Source organism: Hyla sarda, chromosome 11 (assembly GCF_029499605.1).
Source record: "Hyla sarda isolate aHylSar1 chromosome 11, aHylSar1.hap1, whole genome shotgun sequence".
NCBI lineage: Eukaryota > Metazoa > Chordata > Amphibia > Anura > Hylidae > Hyla > Hyla sarda.
The window spans coordinates 82009231-82030720 of NC_079199.1; the positions used below are offsets into that span (position 1 = coordinate 82009231).

General features: G+C 47.7%; 1 protein-coding gene, 1 non-coding gene and 1 pseudogene across 6 annotated transcripts in view; 2 read left to right on the forward strand and 1 right to left on the reverse strand.

Moving 5' to 3' along the window:
* The window catches only part of LOC130295782 (uncharacterized), a 161834-nt gene that overhangs the window by 4054 nt on the left and 136290 nt on the right, over positions 1 to 21490 (reverse strand). For 3 of the 5 annotated variants that reach the window (XM_056546895.1, XM_056546894.1, XM_056546898.1), the window contains one exon: positions 252 to 315. The exons of 1 other annotated variant lie outside the window; for it this stretch is intronic. Coding sequence is in view for 1 of the 4 variants with exons in the window: in XM_056546898.1 (XP_056402873.1) it covers positions 252 to 315 (64 nt within the window). In the remaining 3 variants the exon portion in view is untranslated. Of the gene's footprint in view, positions 1 to 251; positions 478 to 21490 lie in introns of those variants that run through there. One more of the 5 variants, XM_056546896.1, reaches the window with a different exon arrangement.
* Positions 9898 to 10085, forward strand: LOC130296150 (U2 spliceosomal RNA). The gene has a single exon (XR_008849141.1). It is a non-coding gene; the product is annotated as a U2 spliceosomal RNA (small nuclear RNA).
* On the forward strand, positions 17644 to 17790 carry LOC130296088 (U2 spliceosomal RNA; annotated as a pseudogene).

The window sequence follows — 21490 nt, forward strand, 5'->3', positions numbered from 1 at the left end:
ACTCACCCCCACCCTACTAAATATCACTCATACAGCAGGGCTGTGACGACAGGGTATATTGGGCAGAAAATAGAGGGACTCCAGCACAGCTACTAAACTCATTTTTACGTTTTATTTCGACTACATTGGCACAGTGATGTCCGTGCCAGCTACATGTAATGCTAAGACATTGATTATAACAAAAAAAATTTTTTATGTACATTTAGTTTATATTACATAATACAATTATGTATGTATTATTAAATGCCAACCTGTATAGCTGTTCTGTAGAGTAGTCAACAATAAACACAAATAAGATAGCTGTAGATAAGTCTTCTGAAAAATGAAAAGGAAAATGTCACATTGACATACAGACCAATACATCATTTTCCTAATTATGGTTTTGATCTATGTATCAGAACTTGTTCCAAATTGAATGCATAGACACCTTATGGTGAACATTAGAGATGAGCAAACTTACAGTAAATTCGATTCGTCACAAACTTCTCGGCTCGGCAGTTGATGACTTTTCCTGCGTAAATTAGTTCAGCCTTCAGGTGCTCCGGTGGGCTGGAAAAGGTGGATACAGTCCTAGGAAAGAGTCTTCTAGGACTGTATCCACCTTTTCCAGCCCACTGGAGCACCTGAAAGCTGAACTAATTTATTGAGGAAAAGTCATCAACTGCCGAGCCGAGAAGTTCGTGACGAATCGAATTTACTGTAAGTTCGCTCATCTCTAGTGAACATAGGTTAAAGCATAAATATTGACACAATTGACGCCACAACAGATGACCACTCATCATAAGTAGTATAGCATCTGGTGTCCATTTTTTCAAGACAGTGGACAGGGCAACGCATAAAGATGTGTTACCCTGTCAGGTGCCCTCTCAGATGTCCAACCATCCTGCCTCAAAATTGATGTCCTGCAAAGTTTCCCTCTGGCGTGATTTGCGGGTAAAATCATGCAAGAACTGATACCAATCTTTTCTTTTTGACAGTTCACATTCATCAAGAATCTAAATTTAATGCCAGATGGGTGGACATGATGGAGGGCTTATGACAGGGTAACACAACTTTCTGCTTTCACCTGTCCGTTGGCAAGAAACAATGGACGCATGAGTCAATACAATTTATGCCAAGTTTTCATAAGTTATTCAATCAGTTGTGTCAATATTTAGGGTGAGACCACCTATGCAGGATACCTGATATATGTGAACCACACCATATAGCGCCACCTCTACCCTGTTAATATGTATTTTGAATACCATGTTACACAATTAAATTATTATGTTTTATTTTCAAGTTCATTAATTGTGAGGAATACAATTTTGCATTCTGTTGCCTATGTAGCTGGCTCTCCTTTATTTTGGTATAAAAACAATAAAATGGAGGGGAGTGCTTATTTCTCTAAAATTTTATAATTTTTTTTTTTATTAATTTATATTATACGGTTTAGTAGTGGAACCAATCGTATAGATGTAGTCCATTACAAACGCAGGGATTAGCGTTTGTGCCAAAAAATAAATAACCAGGAAGCGGTAACCTCCAATTATTACCAAGTTCACAACCTAAAACGAGGTACCGGGAAGAGCCGGTACCAACAGGCCCAGAGCGTCCAAAATGGTGATCCTGGGCCTAGTTGTTAACAGGCTGGTGTTTTTTAGTCTGGGGAGGGCCAGTAACAATGGTCCTCGTCCACTCTGGTAATGTCAGGCTCTTGCTGTTTGTTTGCTATCTGGCAGAGACTGAAAAAATGGTGACACACACGTTGTTTGTCAAAAATAATTACCAAGATGGGGAAAAAAAAAAACGTGTGCAGTTCACCATATTTTCATTCTCAGCCAGATACCAACCAAACAGCAACAGCCTGACGTTACCAGGGTGGGTGAGGACCATTGTTACTGGCCCTCCCCAGCCTAAATAATGCCAGCCTGTTACCACCTAGGCCCAGTAGCGCCATTTTTGAATCTCCAACCCTGTTGGTACCGGCTCTTCCTAGCACCCCTGTGGCGGTGGGTACCAGGGTAATAATGGGGGGGATAGCGCTAGCTGGTTTTGGCGCTAAAGCTAAGCCCTGACTTAGTAATGGATTCTGTTTACAAGACAGTTTCCACTACTAAGCCTTATAATGTAAATTTATTACACAAAAATAAAAAATTACAACACGTTTTATAAAAATTTTATTGAAAGAAGCACTACCACACAAGCTGTCAAAATATTTTTTTGAATTTACAACAAAATAAACGTAGTCCATCAGACAGAGTTGTAGCCCTTCACACGTATCTGAAATAAAAACTTAAAAAAAAGTTACTACATGCATGGCACTCACCCCTGTGGAGAACGTTTTTTTAATGTGGATGCTCCAACTTTTGATAAAAAAACAACCCCCATTTCCTATGTGGGAATGATGGGAGTTGTAAATTAAAAAACATGTTGAGCCTAAAGATTTGCAACAGCAGAAGGCAACCCTTATCATGGGAGTTGTTGTTTAGAAACAGTTATTCATGTGTCTACTAAAATTACTGATGATGAATATAATGAAGTATATGTTTATTGGTCTCAAGAATGTTTTTATCATGTCAGTAAGCAATACATACACACACACATATATATATCTCTATGGATATATATATATATATATATGGGTATATATATATGGGTGTGTATGTGTTAGCACACTTTTTAAGGATAGTTACTGGTCATATTTTATCCGTTTTAATACAGGTTTTTTTTATGAGGAGGAATGGGTGGTTTAAAACTGTTTTAAGCTGTCCTTATGCTTTTAATCTTCCCCAACAATACAAGATTTTAGAGAAAATTTTCAACCTGTACAACTTTAACGGTAAAAGTATGAATGAAATAACTAATAGCAAAAAACTGTTAAGTATAAAGCCTGATGGGCTGTGTTTGTGCGAGGGGCGGAAGTAATTATCTCTCCCTGCACTTCCAGGTGGGGCTCATTGGGAACAGGTGGGGGCGTGTGTATATAACTTCCCCCTCGCCTACAGGGGCAGAGCACGTGTCGTTTGTGGAATCTCTGCTTCCTGTGGCAGGCTGGTGTTTGAATCTCCCACAAAAATCTTCAGAGCTGCTGCTCACGGTGCGGAGGCCTCGCTGATCATGGGTCTGGGGTGGTGCAGGTGCGGCATCCTGGCAGCTCCGCTGGCTGTCTTATCTGGGGATGCTGTCTCACTCTGATTATAAGGTAATATTGGGCAGGTATGGTTCTGGCTGGCTCTGCCCGCAGCGGTAGTGGGGGCCAGGAGCGGCAAGCAGGTGAGTTAAATCGGTGCTGGGGGTGGTGCGGCCTCAGCATTTCGCGCAGCCCGCTAGCTGCCTCATGGCGACATGTGGACCGCCCGCCACCCACACAACTACAATTGTCTATGCCCTTGGGACAGGTTGCGGCAGCTGCCCAGTCCTCGTTAGGCGGTCCTGTCAGCTTGTCTGCTATCGTTAATCTAAAGTATAGTGTAATGCTCTGCGGAGGGTTGTTTCAATATAAAGTTTGCTGTATACAGTGTGGTGCAATGCTCTGCAAAGAGTCGTTTCAATATAACTTTTGCTGTGTGGTGCGGTGCTCTGCGGGGTATACGGTGCCCTTGCAGTATACGGTACAGTGTAATGCTCTGCAAAGGGTCTCGTTACAATATAACATGTACTGTATAACGGTATAGTGCAGTGCTCTGCAGATGGTCTCGTTACAATATAGTATACATGATATACAGTTATGGTGCAATAATCTGCAGATGGTCTCGTTACAATATAGTATACATGATATACAGTTAAGGTGCAATGCTCTGCAGATGGTCTCATTACAATATAGTATTCATGATATACAGCTATGGTGCTATGCTCTGCAGATGGTCTTGTTACAATATAATATATACTATATACAGTATAGTGCTATACTCTGCAGATGGTCTCATTATAAACAAACTTTATACAGTTAGTGCAATGCTCTGCAGATGGGATGGTTTCAATACCACATATTATATAGGGCATAGTGCAATGCTCTGCAGAGGGTCGTTACAGTTAGCATGTCCAGTGTGGTGCAGTGCTCTGCGAAGGGTCTCGTTGCAACACAGGGTGGCATTTACTGTTTGGTGTGGTGCAATACTCTGCAGAGGATCACGTTGCAGAGTAGCATATGCTGTGTGTGGTGATAAAGTGCTCTGTAGACTGTCTTGTTTCAATATAGTATATAGTAGGGTGCAATGCTCTGTAGAGATATAACATAGGCTACATCCAAATAAATCATAGTATACACAGTGTTATTTGCACGATCATGGTATCCATACGATTCATACGCTTGGTTTATTATGGGCATACACGCATTACTGGTACAAGGTGCACACGAGTAGAGCATCTTCACGGTTTGATAACTCCATGAGTTTCTTATTGTCCGTACTCTCATGGTTAATTCATACGCTTATGGCACACTGCTCGTACGCGCTTAGTATGTATACAGTTTCATGTGCTAATATCATTATATACGGTACATATACTCACTGACGATACATTCACAGCATTTATACTGGGCAAACTCGTTTATGCTGTTCACCTCATGGTTATTCTCTCACTCACTGGTGTTTTACACGCTCCACAAACTTGGCATTAATGCTGTTCACATATTCTTGGCATGTTCACGGTCTTACGTTCTTTCTACCATGTTACGTTCATGGCAATCAAACACCTCGTAATTATCACTGGTTCATACGCTCAAAGTATCATTCGGTTCATATGTTAATGGTATTTCATACTGGTTACGGCAGTATACTGCCTATAGCAATTATACGGTTCATACACTCATGGCAGTTATAGTGGTCACACTCTCACGGTTCTTAAGTTGTTCACATGTTCACCGCAGGGTTCATACGCTCATGGCGGTTGTATTGGTTGCACGGTCATGGTTTTGTTGTTCACGCGTTCACCGCATTCATACACGCAGGTTTTATACGCTCATGGCAGTTACATTGGTCACACGGTTATGGTTTTGTTGTTCACACGTTCATCGCATTCATACACGCAGGGTTCATACCCTCATGGCAGTTATATGGGTTACACGGTCATGGTTTTGTTGTTCACGCGTTCACCGCATTCATACACGCAGGTTTCATACGCTCATGGCAGTTACATCGGTCACACGGTTATGGTTTAGTTGTTCACACGTTCATCGCATTCATACACGCAGGGTTCATACGCTCATGGCAGTTATATTGGTTACACGGTCATTGTTTTGTTGTTCACACGTTCATCGCATTCATACATGCCTAGTTCATACGCTCATGGCAGTTATATTGGTTACACGGTCATTGTTTTGTTGTTCACACGTTCACCGCATTCATACATGCAGGGTTCATACACTCATGGCAGTTATATTGGTTACACGGTCATGGTTTTGTTGTTCACATGTTCACCGCATTCATACACGCAGGTTTCCTATGGTTCTCACACATAGTGACATGCTGTTTCGTGCAGTTGTGGCCACGCGCTCATAGCATGTTCACAGCATTATACTGCTCATAGTACTCATACCTCATAGCGTCATACCACATATTAATTCGTAGCACATATGCTCGACGCTTATACTGCACATGTACTTGTAGCGTTTATACTGCACATACACATGGCCTACATCAGGCACATACGCTCTTAGCATTGATATCGCAAGTATACTCATAGCATTATACTGCTCATAGTATCATATCACTATACGCTCATAGCATTTATACCACATACACGCTCGTTGTATTCATACCACAGACATGTTCACGTCATGTATATTGCACATAGAATTGTAGCAATACACTACACGGACATTCGTAGCATTCATTCTGTACATACGATGGTAGTAATTATTATGCTGACACGTTGTAGTACTTATTCTGCGTACATGTAGCATTCATTCTGTTATGTTATCTGCACTAACATCCATAGCGTTTACTGTACATGGGTAATGGTATTTATTCTGCATGTTCATCCATAGCGTCTACACTACACACATGCTCCTGTAGCTTTTACTGTACGTATGTTTATAGCATTCATTCTGTGTATTCGTGCATAGTCTTTTATACGGAAAGTTCACTCAGGTTTGTCAGGATGTAGCCCTATTGCCTGAATCCTCTTCAGGTTAAGGGGTCAATGTCGGTTGCTACTGACTTGTTCAGAGCAATCGCATTGTTGTTTATTGTCATGTTCTCAGGTCAGATACAACCTCCTCTGTTGTATTTCACGACTAAGTTATCAGTCAGTTATAGAACACATATTCAACTATCCGGCACAGGTACTCGTTCAAGGGTGGTCATCATTTTAGTGGCACTAATCGGCTGTTCAATACCCGGTCACCTGACTCGTTCCTTCAGGGGTTGAATCGCGGTTGTTACTGACTCACATTCAGAGCAACCAATTTCAGGAATAGTCACAATGTTAACCTGTTGCCTGACTCCTCTTCAGGTTAAGGGGTAATGTCGGTTGCTACTGACTCAAATACACCAACGACAAAATTGCTCTGAATACGTTATGACCTGACAAGTTTTCAGGTCAGATACAACCTCGTCTGTTGTATTTCTCGATTATGTTATTTCGTTATAGTACACAGATTCAACTCTCTGGCATAGTTGCACGTTACGCTCATAGTCTGGTTACGTTCATAGCTTTATTTTGTTGTACTGCACATGGGTTTTTCTGCATTTCCATCCTTAGAGTCTACACTACACATATGCTCCCGTAGCTTTACTGTACTCATGCTCATAGCTTTCATACTGCATATTCGTGCATAATGTTTATACGGAAAGGTTATACAGCTTTGTTAGGATGTTGCCCTATTTGCCTGACTCCTTCAGCTTAAGGAGTTAATGTCGGTTGCTACCGACAAATTTTCAGAGCAATTACATTGTGGTTCATTGTCACGACCTGAGACGTTCTCAGGACAGATACAGCCTCCTCCGTGGTATTTCATGACCACGTTATCAGTTACTTATAGTAGACATATTCAACTATCCGGCATAGTTGCACGTTGTCTATCTTTTTAGATATGTTTACACTTTATTTTCTAGGCATGTATGAGGTACTCATAATGATGTTAGAGCATAAATTCATAACGTTCCTTACGTTTTCACGGTACTTACGCTCCCAGCTTGTGTATGATACATGCACCAGTACACAGCATTTGTTGCATACTACCATAGTTGTATGCGGGTAGGTTATGTGCATTCGTTCCTAGTGTTGAATAGCAGTTGCACCTCTGGCTGTACATATATTTACAAGACACGATTACAGTATTCATATGGTGCTTACATTCATTGCAGATATATCGAGCACATATTCTTAAACCTCCTACGTCTGCAGGGGGGGATGCACCACATAGGTTATTGTTAGACATGTCTCAGAGCAATAACATATTGAGTAGCGACTTGTAGTTGGGTATACTGTTAGCAGGTTATGCCGCACATACGGTTAACATGTTTCATGTGGTGCACACAGGGGAGGTAGATCCTTTGCTTAGGGTATTGGACACAATTGGTCATTTTTTGTTACTGACACGCCTTCAGAACAACACGCCAGCTTCATGCAGGTATCTTGTCATGAATACTCATGATGTTACCCTGTTGCCTGACTCCTCTTCAGGTTAAAAGGGGTAATGCCAGTTGCTACTGACTCGTTTTCAGAGCAATTTTGTCGTGTTATATTTGTTATGACCTGACACGTTTTCAGGTCAGATACAACCTCGTCTGTTGTATTTCTCGATGACGTTATAATTTCGTTATAGTACACAGATTCAACTATCTGGCATAATTGCACGTTCTCTTTTAAGGAGGGCCAGCATTTAGTTGCAGATATATTCTGCATTTAATACACAGTTTCATGACTCATTTCTTTAGGATCGGGGATTGAATCATGGTTGCTGCTGTCTCATTTCAGAGCAATTGATTTGACATGGTTATGTAGGTAATCTGACACGTTTCAGATAGTATACAATTTCAATATGGCATTTCACACTTACGTATTTGAGAAAAAAAAAAGTGGTTTACAAAGACCTGTGACGTTTACAGGCACAATGATTTCACAAAGACCTGTCATGTCTACAGGCTCGATGGTTCCGCGGGGACCTGTGACGGGTTCAGGCACGACGGTGTCACAAAGACCTGTCAGGTCTACAGACATGATGGTTCATCTAAACACTGGTCACGTCTACAGATACGTTGCTCTCGCAGGGAGCTGTCATCTGCAATGGGTCATCACTTCCAAGTCCAGTTGGGTCAGTACAGTGGCTAGTTAGGTATGTCTGTTACAGTCTCAATCAGGTAAGGTGCCTTCGTGAACCTTGTCATGCGACATGACCCACACGATCTATCAGGTAGATAGGTATTTCTTGTCATTTACCTGTCAGTTTAGTTTTTGCCTCTTAAATAGCAGGGGATTGGTGCTTGTCAGACCTGCCATGAAGTTAGCCTTTCCGTGTCCATTTGAAGTAATGTCACAAGTAGGGATGGTGATAGGTATAGTTCAGTTAGTATTTGGCAGGGAAGGTTATTCTCAGGTTGATTCTTTACAGATGGACGTTACTACCACGGTTTCAAAGGTATGGTTACCACCTCTAGTAGTCACTAGTTGGTCAGGGCTACTCTTTCAGCACATTAGGTATAGTCTACTTCGGGTATGTGAAGATTGATGCTGGATGTAGGATGTTTTATTTCAGGAATTGTATTCATCCTAGCATGGTTGCTTTTTTCCCTCTATAGGCGTGCCCTCATTGCGCGGTTATGGCACAACTCAGACCGCTATGCTAGGGTAAGATCTTGTATAGGTATGTAGGCAATCTTTCCTGTCACTAGTACACGTATGGAGCCCCGATCACAAGTATAAAGCCTGATGGGCTGTGTTTGTGCGAGGGGCGGAAGTAATTATCGCTCCCTGCACTTCCAGGTGGGGCTCATTGGGAACAGGTGGGGGCGTGTGTATATAACTTCCCCCTCTCCTACAGGGGCGGAGCACGTGTAGTTTGTGGAACCCTCCCAACCCTCCCTTATCTTATTCCTTCACTATAGTGCATGCCCTCTATAGGCGTGCCCTCATTGCGCGGTTATGGCACAACTCAGACCGCTATGCTAGGGTAAGATCTTGTATAGGTATGTAGGCAATCTTTCCTGTCACTAGTACACGTATGGAGCCCCGATCACAAAATATATTAAAGAAAGTGGTTTTATTGCCCCTGTGAATAATTTTAATGGAGAGAAATGCAGGAAAATATGGAAGATGGCAAATATGATTTATCTTTTTAATTCACAGAAAGATCTGGCCTGAAGCTGCATACACGAGTGTCTTCCATGCCGGGCATTCCAGCACCGAAGAAGGATGGCCAACACTGCAGTATGCTCGAGGGAGGGCTGCCAGGAACCCGAGACCGTGTACCACCTTTTCTGGACTTGTTTTTATGCAAAAAGGATATGGACTAAAATACTCCCTCTGGTGAAGAAGATAACAGAAATAAAGGACTTAAACTCTGCAGCTGTTTTTTATGGATGTCTGGAATGCCCAATACGGACTCAAGAGATAATGGCATGGAAGATCATAAACTATGTTAAAGCAGCTCTATGGAATGCCAGAAACATTTTACTTTTTAAACATGAGATTTTATCTGTGAATGATGTTTTAGCTCTTTGTAGTAGTGATATGTACCAGTACTTTTTATTAGACAAGAATTATTATCCTTTATTAGCTAGAAAATGGTATTTTAATGAATGGAACGCCCTTTTGTAAAGCCACCAAATGCCCATTTTGAGTGTATTATGATTGTATTTATGTGAACTTTTATTGTTATATGTGATTTTATTATCAAAATTTGTTTTTATTGAAAAAATTATATTTAAAAATCGTAATGCACTTTGTAAAATTTTATGAATTCTAAATAAAAAGATACCCCTCAGGGGTAGCCAAGTTAAAAAAAAAAATCTGTTCTTATCAGTTTAATATCTGATACGTCCCCTATCTGGGGACCATATATTAAATGGATTTTTGAGAATGGGGGACGATTTCGAAGCTTGCTTCCGTCGCCCTATGCATTGACCCAATATGGCAGTATCTTCGGGTACAGTGCACCACCCCCTTACAGGGTTAAAAAGAAAGATTCCTACTTTCATTGCTACCTGCTTGCTGGCTAGCCAGCTAGCCAGCCCTGTGGGCCTTGCTGCTGCTGCAGCCAAAAAACAAAAGGTGGTGCTGCTGCTGCTTGTGTCTGGCCGCTGTTGGAGCGTCCAGGCACAGGACTTCTGCTGCTGCTGACTAAATGGCCTCCTTAATTGGATCATCTGAGCAGCCAGCACACCTGTGCAGGTAGGGCATGACATGATAGGTAGCTGCCTTATAGCAGGTGGGTGCTGAATGTTCCTAATTGACATAACATGGGGGGTCTCCTGGCTGTTCACACAGGTGTGTCATTGCTGTACATTGACCATGCATTGCTTCTGTGGTATTGCAAAGGCAAAGACAAATGCTTCCAGCCATCCATTGACTAATGGATTGGTCATCAGCTGGCTGTCTATGTCCCGCATCAATATAGACCAAAGTACAGAGGGTTAGGCTATGCTATTGTGCACCTACCTAATGCATCAGAAGGTGCGAGGCCCTTGCTAAATTCTGTGCACAGACTTTGAGATCTATTCTTTAGACTGTATCTAAACCTGCTCCAACATGGACTGACATTCTGACCTACTTTCAGCCGATGCGACTTGTCTGTCGCTGAACAGTCGCTTTTTATGTATTCAGCACCTATGTATAATGTTGTAAAAATGCTCTAGAAGCTAAAGTCGCAGAAATGTCACACATATTTGGCCTGCAACTGTCACGATGCCGGCTGGCAGGTAGTGGACCCTCTGTGCCAGAGAGGGATTGGCGTGGACCGTGCTAGTGGACCGGTTCTAAGCCACTACTGGTTTTCACCAGAGCCCGCCGCAAAGCGGGATGGTCTTGCTGCGGCGGTAGTGACCAGGTCGTATCCACTAGCAACGGCTCACCTCTCTGGCTGCTGAAGATAGGCGCGGTACAAGGGAGTAGGCAGAAGCAAGGTCGGACGTAGCAGAAGGTCGGGGCAGGCAGCAAGGATCGTAGTCAGGGGCAACGGCAGAAGGTCTGGAAACACTGGCAAGGGACACACAAGGAACGCTTTCACTGGCACTAAGGCAACAAGATCCGGCAAGGGAGTGCAAGGGAAGTGAGGTAATATAGGGAAGTGCACAGGTGATAACCCTAATTGGAACCACTGCGCCAATCAGCGGCGCAGTGGCCCTTTAAATCGCAGAGACCCGGCGCGCGCGCGCCCTAGGGAGCGGGGCCGCGCGCGCCGGGACAGAACAGACGGGGAGCGAGTCAGGTAGGGGAGCCGGGGTGCGCATCGCGAGCGGGCGCTACCCGCATCGCGAATCGCATCCCGGCTGGCAGCAGGATCGCAGCGCCCCGGGTCAGAGGACGTGACCGGAGCGCTGCAGCGGAGGGGGAGAAGCGAGCGCTCCGGGGAGGAGCGGGAACCCGGAGCGCTCGGCGTAACAGTACCCCCCCCCTTGGGTCTCCCCCTCTTCTTGGAGCCTGAGAACCTGAGGAGCAGACTTTTGTCAAGGATGTTGTCCTCAGGTTCCCAGGATCTCTCTTCAGGACCACAACCCTCCCAGTCTACTAAAAAAAAATTTTTCCCTCTGACCTTTTTGGCAGCCAAAATCTCCTTGACCGAGAAGACGTCCGAGGAGCCGGAAACAGGAGTGGGAGGAACAGATTTGGGAGAAAAACGGTTGAGGATGAGTGGTTTGAGAAGAGAGACGTGAAAGGCATTAGGGATACGAAGAGAAGGAGGAAGAAGAAGTTTATAAGAGACAGGATTAATTTGACACAAAATTTTGAAAGGACCAAGATAGCGTGGTCCCAACTTGTAGCTAGGGACACGGAAGCGGACATATTTAGCGGAGAGCCATACCTTGTCTCCAGGGGAAAAAACGGGGGGAGCTCTTCTTTTCTTATCTGCGAATCTCTTCATGCGTGAAGAAGCCTGTAAGAGAGAATTTTGGGTCTCTCTCCATATAATGGAAAGGTCACGAGAAATTTCATCCACAGCGGGCAGACCAGAGGGCAAGGGGGTAGGGAGGGGGGGAAGAGGGTGACGGCCGTACACCACGAAAAATGGGGATTTGGAGGAAGATTCAGAGACCCTGAAGTTATACGAGAATTCGGCCCATGGAAGGAGATCTGCCCAGTCATCCTGGCGGGAGGAAACAAAATGTCGCAAATAATCACCCAGGATCTGGTTAATTCTTTCTACTTGTCCATTGGACTGGGGATGATATGCAGAGGAAAAATTTAATTTAATCTTGAGTTGTTTACAGAGAGCTCTCCAGAATTTAGACACGAATTGGACCCCTCTATCCGAAACAATCTGCGTAGGCAACCCGTGAAGACGAAAAATGTGTACAAAAAATTGTTTAGCCAACTGAGGCGCAGAAGGAAGACCAGGAAGAGGGATGAAATGTGCCATTTTGGAGAATCGATCAACGACCACCCAAATAACGGTGTTGCCACGGGAAGGGGGTAAATCCGTAATAAAATCCATACCAATCAGAGACCAAGGCTGTTCGGGGACAGGCAGAGGATGAAGAAAACCAGCGGGCTTCTGGCGAGGAGTCTTATCCCGGGCACAGATAGTGCAGGCTCGCACAAAGTCCCCAACATCCGTCTCCAGAGTCGGCCACCAATAGAAGCGGGAGATGAGTTGCACAGATTTCTTGATGCCCGCATGACCTGCGAGATGGGAGGAGTGACCCCATTTGAGGATTCCGAGGCGTTGGCGTGGAGAAACAAAGGTCTTTCCTGGAGGAGTCTGCCTGATGGAGGCAGGAGAAGTGGAGATCAGGCAGTCAGGTGGAATGATGTGTTGCGGAGGGAGATCAACTTCTGAGGCATCCGAGGAACGAGAGAGAGCATCGGCCCTAATGTTCTTATCGGCAGGACGAAAGTGAATCTCAAAATTAAATCGGGCAAAGAACAGAGACCACCGGGCCTGGCGAGGATTCAGCCGTTGGGCCGACTGGAGGTAGGAGAGGTTCTTGTGGTCGGTGTAGATAATAACAGGAAATCTTGATCCCTCCAGCAGGTGCCTCCATTCCTCAAGTGCTAATTTAATGGCTAGAAGCTCTCGATCCCCGATGGAGTAGTTCCTCTCCGCTGGAGAGAAGGTCCTAGAGAAAAAACCACAAGTGACAGCATGCCCGGAAGAATTTTTTTGTAGAAGAACAGCTCCAGCTCCTACTGAGGAGGCATCAACCTCCAATAGGAAGGGTTTGGAAGGGTCAGGTCTGGAGAGCACGGGAGCCGAAGAAAAGGCAGACTTGAGTCGTTTAAAGGAGTCCTCTGCTTGAGGAGGCCAAGACTTGGGATCAGCATTTTTCTTGGTTAAAGCCACGATAGGAGCCACAATGGTAGAAAAATGTGGAATAAATTGCCTGTAATAATTGGCGAACCCCAAAAAGCGTTGGATAGCACGGAGTCCGGAGGGGCGTGGCCAATTTAAGACGGCAGAGAGTTTGTCGGGATCCATCTGTAGTCCCTGGCCAGAGACCAAATATCCTAGAAAAGGAAGAGATTGGCATTCAAACAGACATTTCTCAATTTTGGCATAGAGTAGGTTGTCACGAAGTCTCTGAAGAACCATACGGACATGCTGGCGGTGTTCTTCTAGATTGGCAGAAAAAATTAGGATATCGTCCAGATATACCACAACACAGGAGTATAACAGATCACGAAAAATTTCATTGACAAAGTCTTGGAAGACGGCAGGGGCATTGCACAGTCCAAAGGGCATGACCAGATACTCAAAGTGTCCATCTCTGGTGTTAAATGCCGTTTTCCACTCGTCCCCCTCTCTGATGCGGATGAGGTTATAGGCGCCTCTTAAGTCCAATTTAGTGAAGATGTGGGCACCTTGGAGGCGATCAAAGAGTTCAGAGATGAGGGGTAAGGGGTAGCGGTTCTTAACCGTGATTTTATTAAGACCGCGGTAGTCAATGCAAGGACGTAGGGAGCCATCTTTTTTGGACACAAAGAAAAATCCGGCTCCGGCAGGAGAGGAGGATTTACGGATAAAGCCCTTTTTTAGATTCTCCTGGACGTATTCGGACATGGCAAGAGTCTCTGGGGCAGAGAGAGGATAAATTCTGCCCCGGGGTGGAGTAGTACCCGGGAGGAGGTCGATAGGGCAATCATAAGGCCTGTGAGGAGGTAGAGTCTCAGCTTGTTTTTTGCAGAAAACATCCGCGAAGTCCATATAGGCCTTAGGGAGACCGGTTACTGGAGGAACCACAGAGTTACGGCAAGGGTTATTGGGAACCGGTTTTAGACAGTTCTTAGAACAAGAGGACCCCCAACTCTTGATCTCCCCAGTGGACCAATCCAGGGTTGGGGAATGAAGTTGAAGCCAGGGAAGTCCAAGGAGAATCTCCGAGGTGCAATTGGGGAGGACCAAAAGTTCAATCCTCTCATGATGAGATCCGATGCTCATAAGAAGGGGCTCCGTGCGGAAACGTATGGCACAGTCCAATCTTTCATTATTTACACAATTGATGTAGAGGGGTCTGGCGAGACTGGTCACTGGGATGTTGAACCTGTTGACGAGAGAGGCCAAAATAAAATTTCCTGCAGATCCAGAGTCCAAGAAGGCCACTGTAGAGAAGGAGAAGGCAGAGGCAGACATCCGCACAGGCACAGTAAGACGTGGAGAAGCAGAGTAGACATCAAGGACTGTCTCACCTTTGTGCGGAGTCAGCGTACGTCTTTCCAGGCGGGGAGGACGGATAGGACAATCCCTCAGGAAGTGTTCGGTACTAGCACAGTACAGGCAGAGGTTCTCCATACGGCGTCGTGTCCTCTCTTGAGGTGTCAGGCGAGACCGGTCGACCTGCATAGCCTCCACGGCGGGAGGCACAGGAACAGATTGCAGGGTACCAGAGGAGAGAGGAGCCGAGGAGACGAAACGCCTCGTGCGAACAGAGTCCATATCTTGACGGAGTTCCTGACGCCTTTCAGAAAAACGCATATCAATGCGAGTGGCTAGGTGAATAAGTTCATGTAGATTAGCAGGAATTTCTCGTGCGGCCAGAACATCTTTAATGTTGCTGGATAGGCCTTTTTTGAAGGTCGCGCAGAGGGCCTCATTATTCCAGGACAATTCTGAAGCAAGTGTACGGAATTGTACGGCATACTCGCCAACGGAAGAATTACCCTGGACCAGGTTCAACAGGGCAGTCTCAGCAGAAGAGGCTCGGGCAGGTTCCTCAAAGACACTTCGGATTTCCGAGAAGAAGGAGTGTACAGAGGCAGTGACGGGGTCATTGCGGTCCCAGAGCGGTGTGGCCCATGACAGGGCTTTTCCGGACAGAAGACTGACTACGAAAGCCACCTTAGACCTTTCAGTGGGAAACAGGTCCGACATCATCTCCAGATGCAGGGAACACTGGGAAAGGAAGCCACGGCAAAACTTAGAGTCCCCATCAAATTTATCCGGCAAGGATAAGCGTATCCCAGGAGCGGCCACTCGCTGCGGAGGAGGTGCAGGAGCTGGCGGAGGAGATGACTGCTGAAGCTGTGGTAGCAACTGTTGTAGCATAACGGTCAGTTGAGACAGCTGTTGGCCTTGTTGCGCAATCTGTTGTGACTGCTGGGCGACCACCGTGGTGAGGTCAGCGACAACTGGCAGAGGAACTTCAGCGGGATCCATGGCCGGATCTACTGTCACGATGCCGGCTGGCAGGTAGTGGACCCTCTGTGCCAGAGAGGGATTGGCGTGGACCGTGCTAGTGGACCGGTTCTAAGCCACTACTGGTTTTCACCAGAGCCCGCCGCAAAGCGGGATGGTCTTGCTGCGGCGGTAGTGACCAGGTCGTATCCACTAGCAACGGCTCACCTCTCTGGCTGCTGAAGATAGGCGCGGTACAAGGGAGTAGGCAGAAGCAAGGTCGGACGTAGCAGAAGGTCGGGGCAGGCAGCAAGGATCGTAGTCAGGGGCAACGGCAGAAGGTCTGGAAACACTGGCAAGGGACACACAAGGAACGCTTTCACTGGCACTAAGGCAACAAGATCCGGCAAGGGAGTGCAAGGGAAGTGAGGTAATATAGGGAAGTGCACAGGTGATAACCCTAATTGGAACCACTGCGCCAATCAGCGGCGCAGTGGCCCTTTAAATCGCAGAGACCCGGCGCGCGCGCGCCCTAGGGAGCGGGGCCGCGCGCGCCGGGACAGAACAGACGGGGAGCGAGTCAGGTAGGGGAGCCGGGGTGCGCATCGCGAGCGGGCGCTACCCGCATCGCGAATCGCATCCCGGCTGGCAGCAGGATCGCAGCGCCCCGGGTCAGAGGACGTGACCGGAGCGCTGCAGCGGAGGGGGAGAAGCGAGCGCTCCGGGGAGGAGCGGGAACCCGGAGCGCTCGGCGTAACAGCAACTTTCTGTGCGACAAATTCAGACAGGAAAAATCAGTATAAATCCTTAGAAAATTATCCCCCAGTGTCTCCATCTGCTGGCGGTATTGAATAAGCATTGCTGCACTGATAGGGTATGCATTAGACGAAAAAAAAGAAGAAAAAGAAGAATAATACGCTGAGAAAAGAGGCAAAAAGGAGAAAAACGTGAAAAAACTTGAAAAAAAAGTAAGAAAAGGGAAAAAAAGGTGGAATTGGGTTTAAAAGTCATTTCGGCGGAGAAATATATATATATATATATATATATATATATATATATATATATATATATATACGCACACACACACATATATATATATATATAAACGTATTCTCCGTTGAGATATTGCAGCCGCTGCTGTGTCCAGGCCCAGGAGCCTTAGCACTGTGCTGTGATGTCACTCAATACCACTGACATCACTAGGTGTAAACAACATCTCACCTTTGCTGTGTATGTGACTATGGAGCTGGTTGGTGATGTCGTCTATTATGGCCTTCATAGAAGCAACAGGAGATTGTTGCATCCATCTAGAACCCTTAGAACTACAGTGCTATGATGTCACTCACTTCCACAGGCCTTGCAGAGTGTAAACAACAACAACCCAGCTTTGTTGTGTATGTAACCATAGGGATTGTGATGTCGCCTAGAACCTTCACAGCAGCGACAGCTTTATGAGGAACATCAGCACTGCTCTGCCTGAGCAGAACAATCAACGCCATAGGTTGTCAAATAACCCGGATTTAACCCACACAAGTAAGTCCAATAGGGTGCAGGCATGTCCTCTATGCTTACAGCTTCCCATGGGTGTTGGTTTGATACCGTTTGGGGACAGCCAAGGAGGCATCTGCAGGCAACAAAGGTAGGTGTGTGCTTGTGTGTGTGTTTCCTATGCAGATCCTAAGCCCAGTGTCACATGCAAGTAGGAGGAGTAAGAAGGGTTCCTGGCAAATCCGGGTTATGGATTGCATTTAAAAAGGCCCCGTGGGAGTGCAATGGGCCCCTGTCTTGCTGCTTAGCAATAATGGTATGGGTTTAGGTTCTGCTGTGTGTACTGGTGGTTGACTGCCCCCCAGCCCAGAGTGTGCATGGGAAATTGTCTGGCAGCCTCCCTTCCAGCAAGCAGTGATAGTGCCCATGAAGGGGACCTTGTTGGGCCCGCCCCTTTCACGGTTATCGCTTCTCGGCCTTTTGGCTAAGATCAAGTGTAGTACCTGGCAGGGGAGATACCATGATCGCTACGGTCTGAAGAACTCCAAGCATTGTGGTAGAGATTTTGCGTAGTACGATTGCAGTACTTTTCGTTCTTACTAGAACCGCATTCCTCTAGAGCATACCACCTGAAGATTGTCTCCTGCCTGCCTCGGAACATCTGAAGAAGGAGAAGATCTTGAAGACTGCAGCTCCGGAAGAAGCCGACGAAGAACCTGGAAGAAGGGAATCGGCGGTGAATTCCGGAACAGCGGCGAAGACGAAGGCGGCGCAGAATCTTTTTGAAGAAACTCGCTGCCTCTGGAGAAGGATTTGCATAGCTCCTCCCACCGGGAACGGATCTGCATAGCTCCTCCCACCCGGGAAAGAAGACTTTGCGAAGCCTCTCTCCACAAGGAAGCGGAAAAGAGCCTGCTGGAAGAAGCCATGGCCTCAACCAGCAAGTCCACCCAGGAGGCTGCAGGGCAAGGCCTGGAGGTCCAGCCCCAACCACAGCAAGCTTCAACCTCCACCATGGCAAAGCAGAAGGGCGGCAGAATTCCCAACCTGGAAGCTCCAATCCTGGAGCCCTGGATGAGGCAGACTGTTGCCTTGAAGCTCAAGCCCGTGGACGGAAGGGTGCCGGACATGTCCCACGACGTGTTCTGCAAGAAGATGCTGGCGGATCAAGGCTTCCCCACGGCTGACACCCTGGGAATAGCAACCTTCTTTTCGGGAATCTTCTACATCACCTTTGCCACCATTGGGACCTGTAGAAGATACTGGGAGGTGGTGAAAGCGGCGAGTCCCGAATCCCCTTTCTCTCGCTTTGTGGGCAACTGCCTTATTCAAAGAGAGGAGAGGCGGGTGACGGTCTCAATGCGGAACCCACACACCCCAGGCACGGACATCTCGACCTTCCTGAAGCGCTTCTGCACCGTGGTGAGGGAGCCCACCCGCATCCTGAACTCACTCGGATACTGGACCTGCAAGTGGTCTGTGGTCGTCAGACTCAACAAGAACCCTGCTTCTCCAGACGGACTACAGCACCTGCCAACGACATTTTCCTTGGGCAACTCCACAGGACTTATCTTCTACCCGGACATGCCGCAGACCTGCAGGAGATGTGGCAAGATGGGCCACGAGGGCAAGGACTGTACGGAGGATGCCTGCAGGTATTGCCGTGTGACAGGTCACACGACCAAGGACTGCCCCAAGAGCAAGACCTGCAACCTTGGCGGACTGGCAGCCCACAGCTACAAGGACTGCCCCCAGAGGGAGAGAACATGGGCATCTGTGGCAGCGAGAGCACCAAAGCCAGCCCCAGCTCCGGAGCCAGCACCACGGATGGCCAAGCCGACCAAGGAGGGTAAGAAGGCGAAAGCCACCACCCCTGCCCCGTCCCGTCCCGTCCCTCCCCTGCCCCCCCCGCCCCATCCCGTCCCACCCCTGCCCCTCCTGCCCCGTCCTCCCCTGCCCGGGCACTCTCTCCTGCCCCCCGCCCCACTCCTGGAAGTTGAATTGTGCCCTGTTGGAGCAGAGGGAGGTCATGGAGGAACTTAGGGATGCGTACCTTGTATGGCGAAATGACAAATGTCTGTTCAAGTGCATCAGCGATTGGTGGGAATATGTTAGTCGAATTCCGTTGTTTTTCAGGCAAAAGGCAGACAACAGGCGTGTGCGAAGAAGTGGGACTTCAGGAAACTGCAGCGCGAGCTGCGGTCCCTGCAGGACCTGCTCCAGTGTGGCTGGGACGTCAGGGAGGAGCTGGAGGAGACCAAAAAGAGCTTGAAAAGGCACTTTGAGGAGGAATCCAAGCAAATCGTCTTTCGTTCCAAGGTGGAGAACCTGGAGAAGGGTGAGAAATGTAACTTTCTTTTTCAGGAAGCTCCATGCCGGCCACACGCCCCTGACTGAGCTACGAGATGAGACCGGACACATGAGGAGCGGCAAGGAGGAAGTGATGGGGGTCGTCCACGACTTCTACAGCAACCTCTACGCCCCCAAGTCATCCGACCCCGAAGCCGCCGAGAGGTTCCTGTCAGGTGTCACTAACGTTGTTGATCCCGCAGGTGCGGCTGCTATGGACGATCCCTTGACGGTGGGGGAGCTGCTCTCTGCCGCTAAATCCTTTAAGCCCGGCAGGACCCCGGGCAGTGACGGTCTCCCGGCCGAGCTCTACGTAGCGCTGGGTGACCTGATCTGTCCGGACCTGTTGGAGGTGTACGAGGAGATGGTGGTGGGGGGCAGAATGCCTCCGTCGTTGAGGGAAGGGATGATCACGATCTTGTATAAGCGGAAGGGGGAGAGATGTGACCTGAAAAACTGGCGTCCCATCTCTCTCCTGAACGTGGACTACAAGATCCTCGCCAAGGTGCTGGCCAACAGGCTGAAACCTGTCATGGGGCAGATCGTCCATCCGGACCAGACCTGCAGCATTCCTGGCCGCAGGATTGCTGACAGCCTTGCCCTTGTGAGAGACACGGTCCATTACATCCAGGACCGCGGGGGCCACGCCGCCCTGGTCAGCTTAGATCAGGAGAAGGCGTTCGACCGTGTCTCCCACGCATTCATGGACAGGGTTTTGCGCAGGCTGGGTCTGGGGAAGATGTTTTGCTCTTTTGTTAACGTTATGTATTTTGACATTTACAGCACGGTGTTGGTGAACAGCTGGAAGACTGACCCCTTTTCTATTCTTTCAGGGGTTAGACAAGGCTGCCCTCTTTCACCTCTCCTTTTTGTTTGTGTTATAGAGCTCTTCGCTGAGACTATCCGGCAGAATGGAGAGATCAGAGGGATCACCGCACCAGGACCAGATCGCCACGAGGTCAAGTGCTCGCTCTACATGGACGACGTGATCGTCTTCTGCGCTGACCAGCGTTCGGTGACTGCACTCGTCCAGACCTGCGAGGACTTCGGCAGAGCTTCGGGGGCAAAAGTCAACTGCGGGAAGTCGGAGGCCATGCTCTTCGGGGAATGGCACCTGGCTTCTTCCGCCCCCTTCCCCTTTACTGTTAAGCCGGACTTCATTCAAATTCTTGGAGTCTGGTTCGGGAAGGAAGGAGCGGCCCTTAAGTCTTGGCAAGACCGACTAGGAAGGATAAACTCGAAGATCGGACTGTGGAGCTCCAGAAAGCTCACGATGGAAGGCAAGGCACTTGTCCTGCGGAGTGAAGTTTTGCCTGTGCTCCAATATACCGCACAGGCCTGGCCTCCCCATACCACCGTTTGCAAGGCCATCACCCGGACAGTGTTTGGCTTTGTCTGGGGCAAAATGGACAGAGTCAAGAGGACCGTGATGTACAAGGAACCCCGCAAGGGTGGGAAGGGAATACCCGACATCCCCGCTCTGCTGAGGGCCTCCTTTGCATGTGTCACGGTGCAGCGGACTCTTGTTGAAAAGACTGGCTCAGCGGGCAGGTCCATGTCTCGCTTGCTTCTCATGCCCCTCTGGAGACAGCTGGGCTGGGACAAGTGGGACAGCTCCATCCCTTACAACTGGAACACTCCCTGGTTCTATGGGGATGTTGTCCGGTTTGTGAGGGAGCACCAGCTGGAAGGACTGAAACCCGACCTATGGAAGCCGAAGACAATCCACAAGCTCATCCGAGCTAAGGACTTGACCGAGCTGGTTCCGGGACTCCCCGCAGCCACTGCAGAGACAGTTTGGAACAATGTGGCCTCAAAGCGGCTTACCAATGGACACAAGGACTTGTCGTGGATGGCCTTCATGGGAGGTCTCTCTCTCAGGTCATTCATGCATGCCCGCAACCTGTGCAAGACCCGGTACTGCCCTAGTTGCCCCTATGTGGAGGAAACATCTTTCCATGT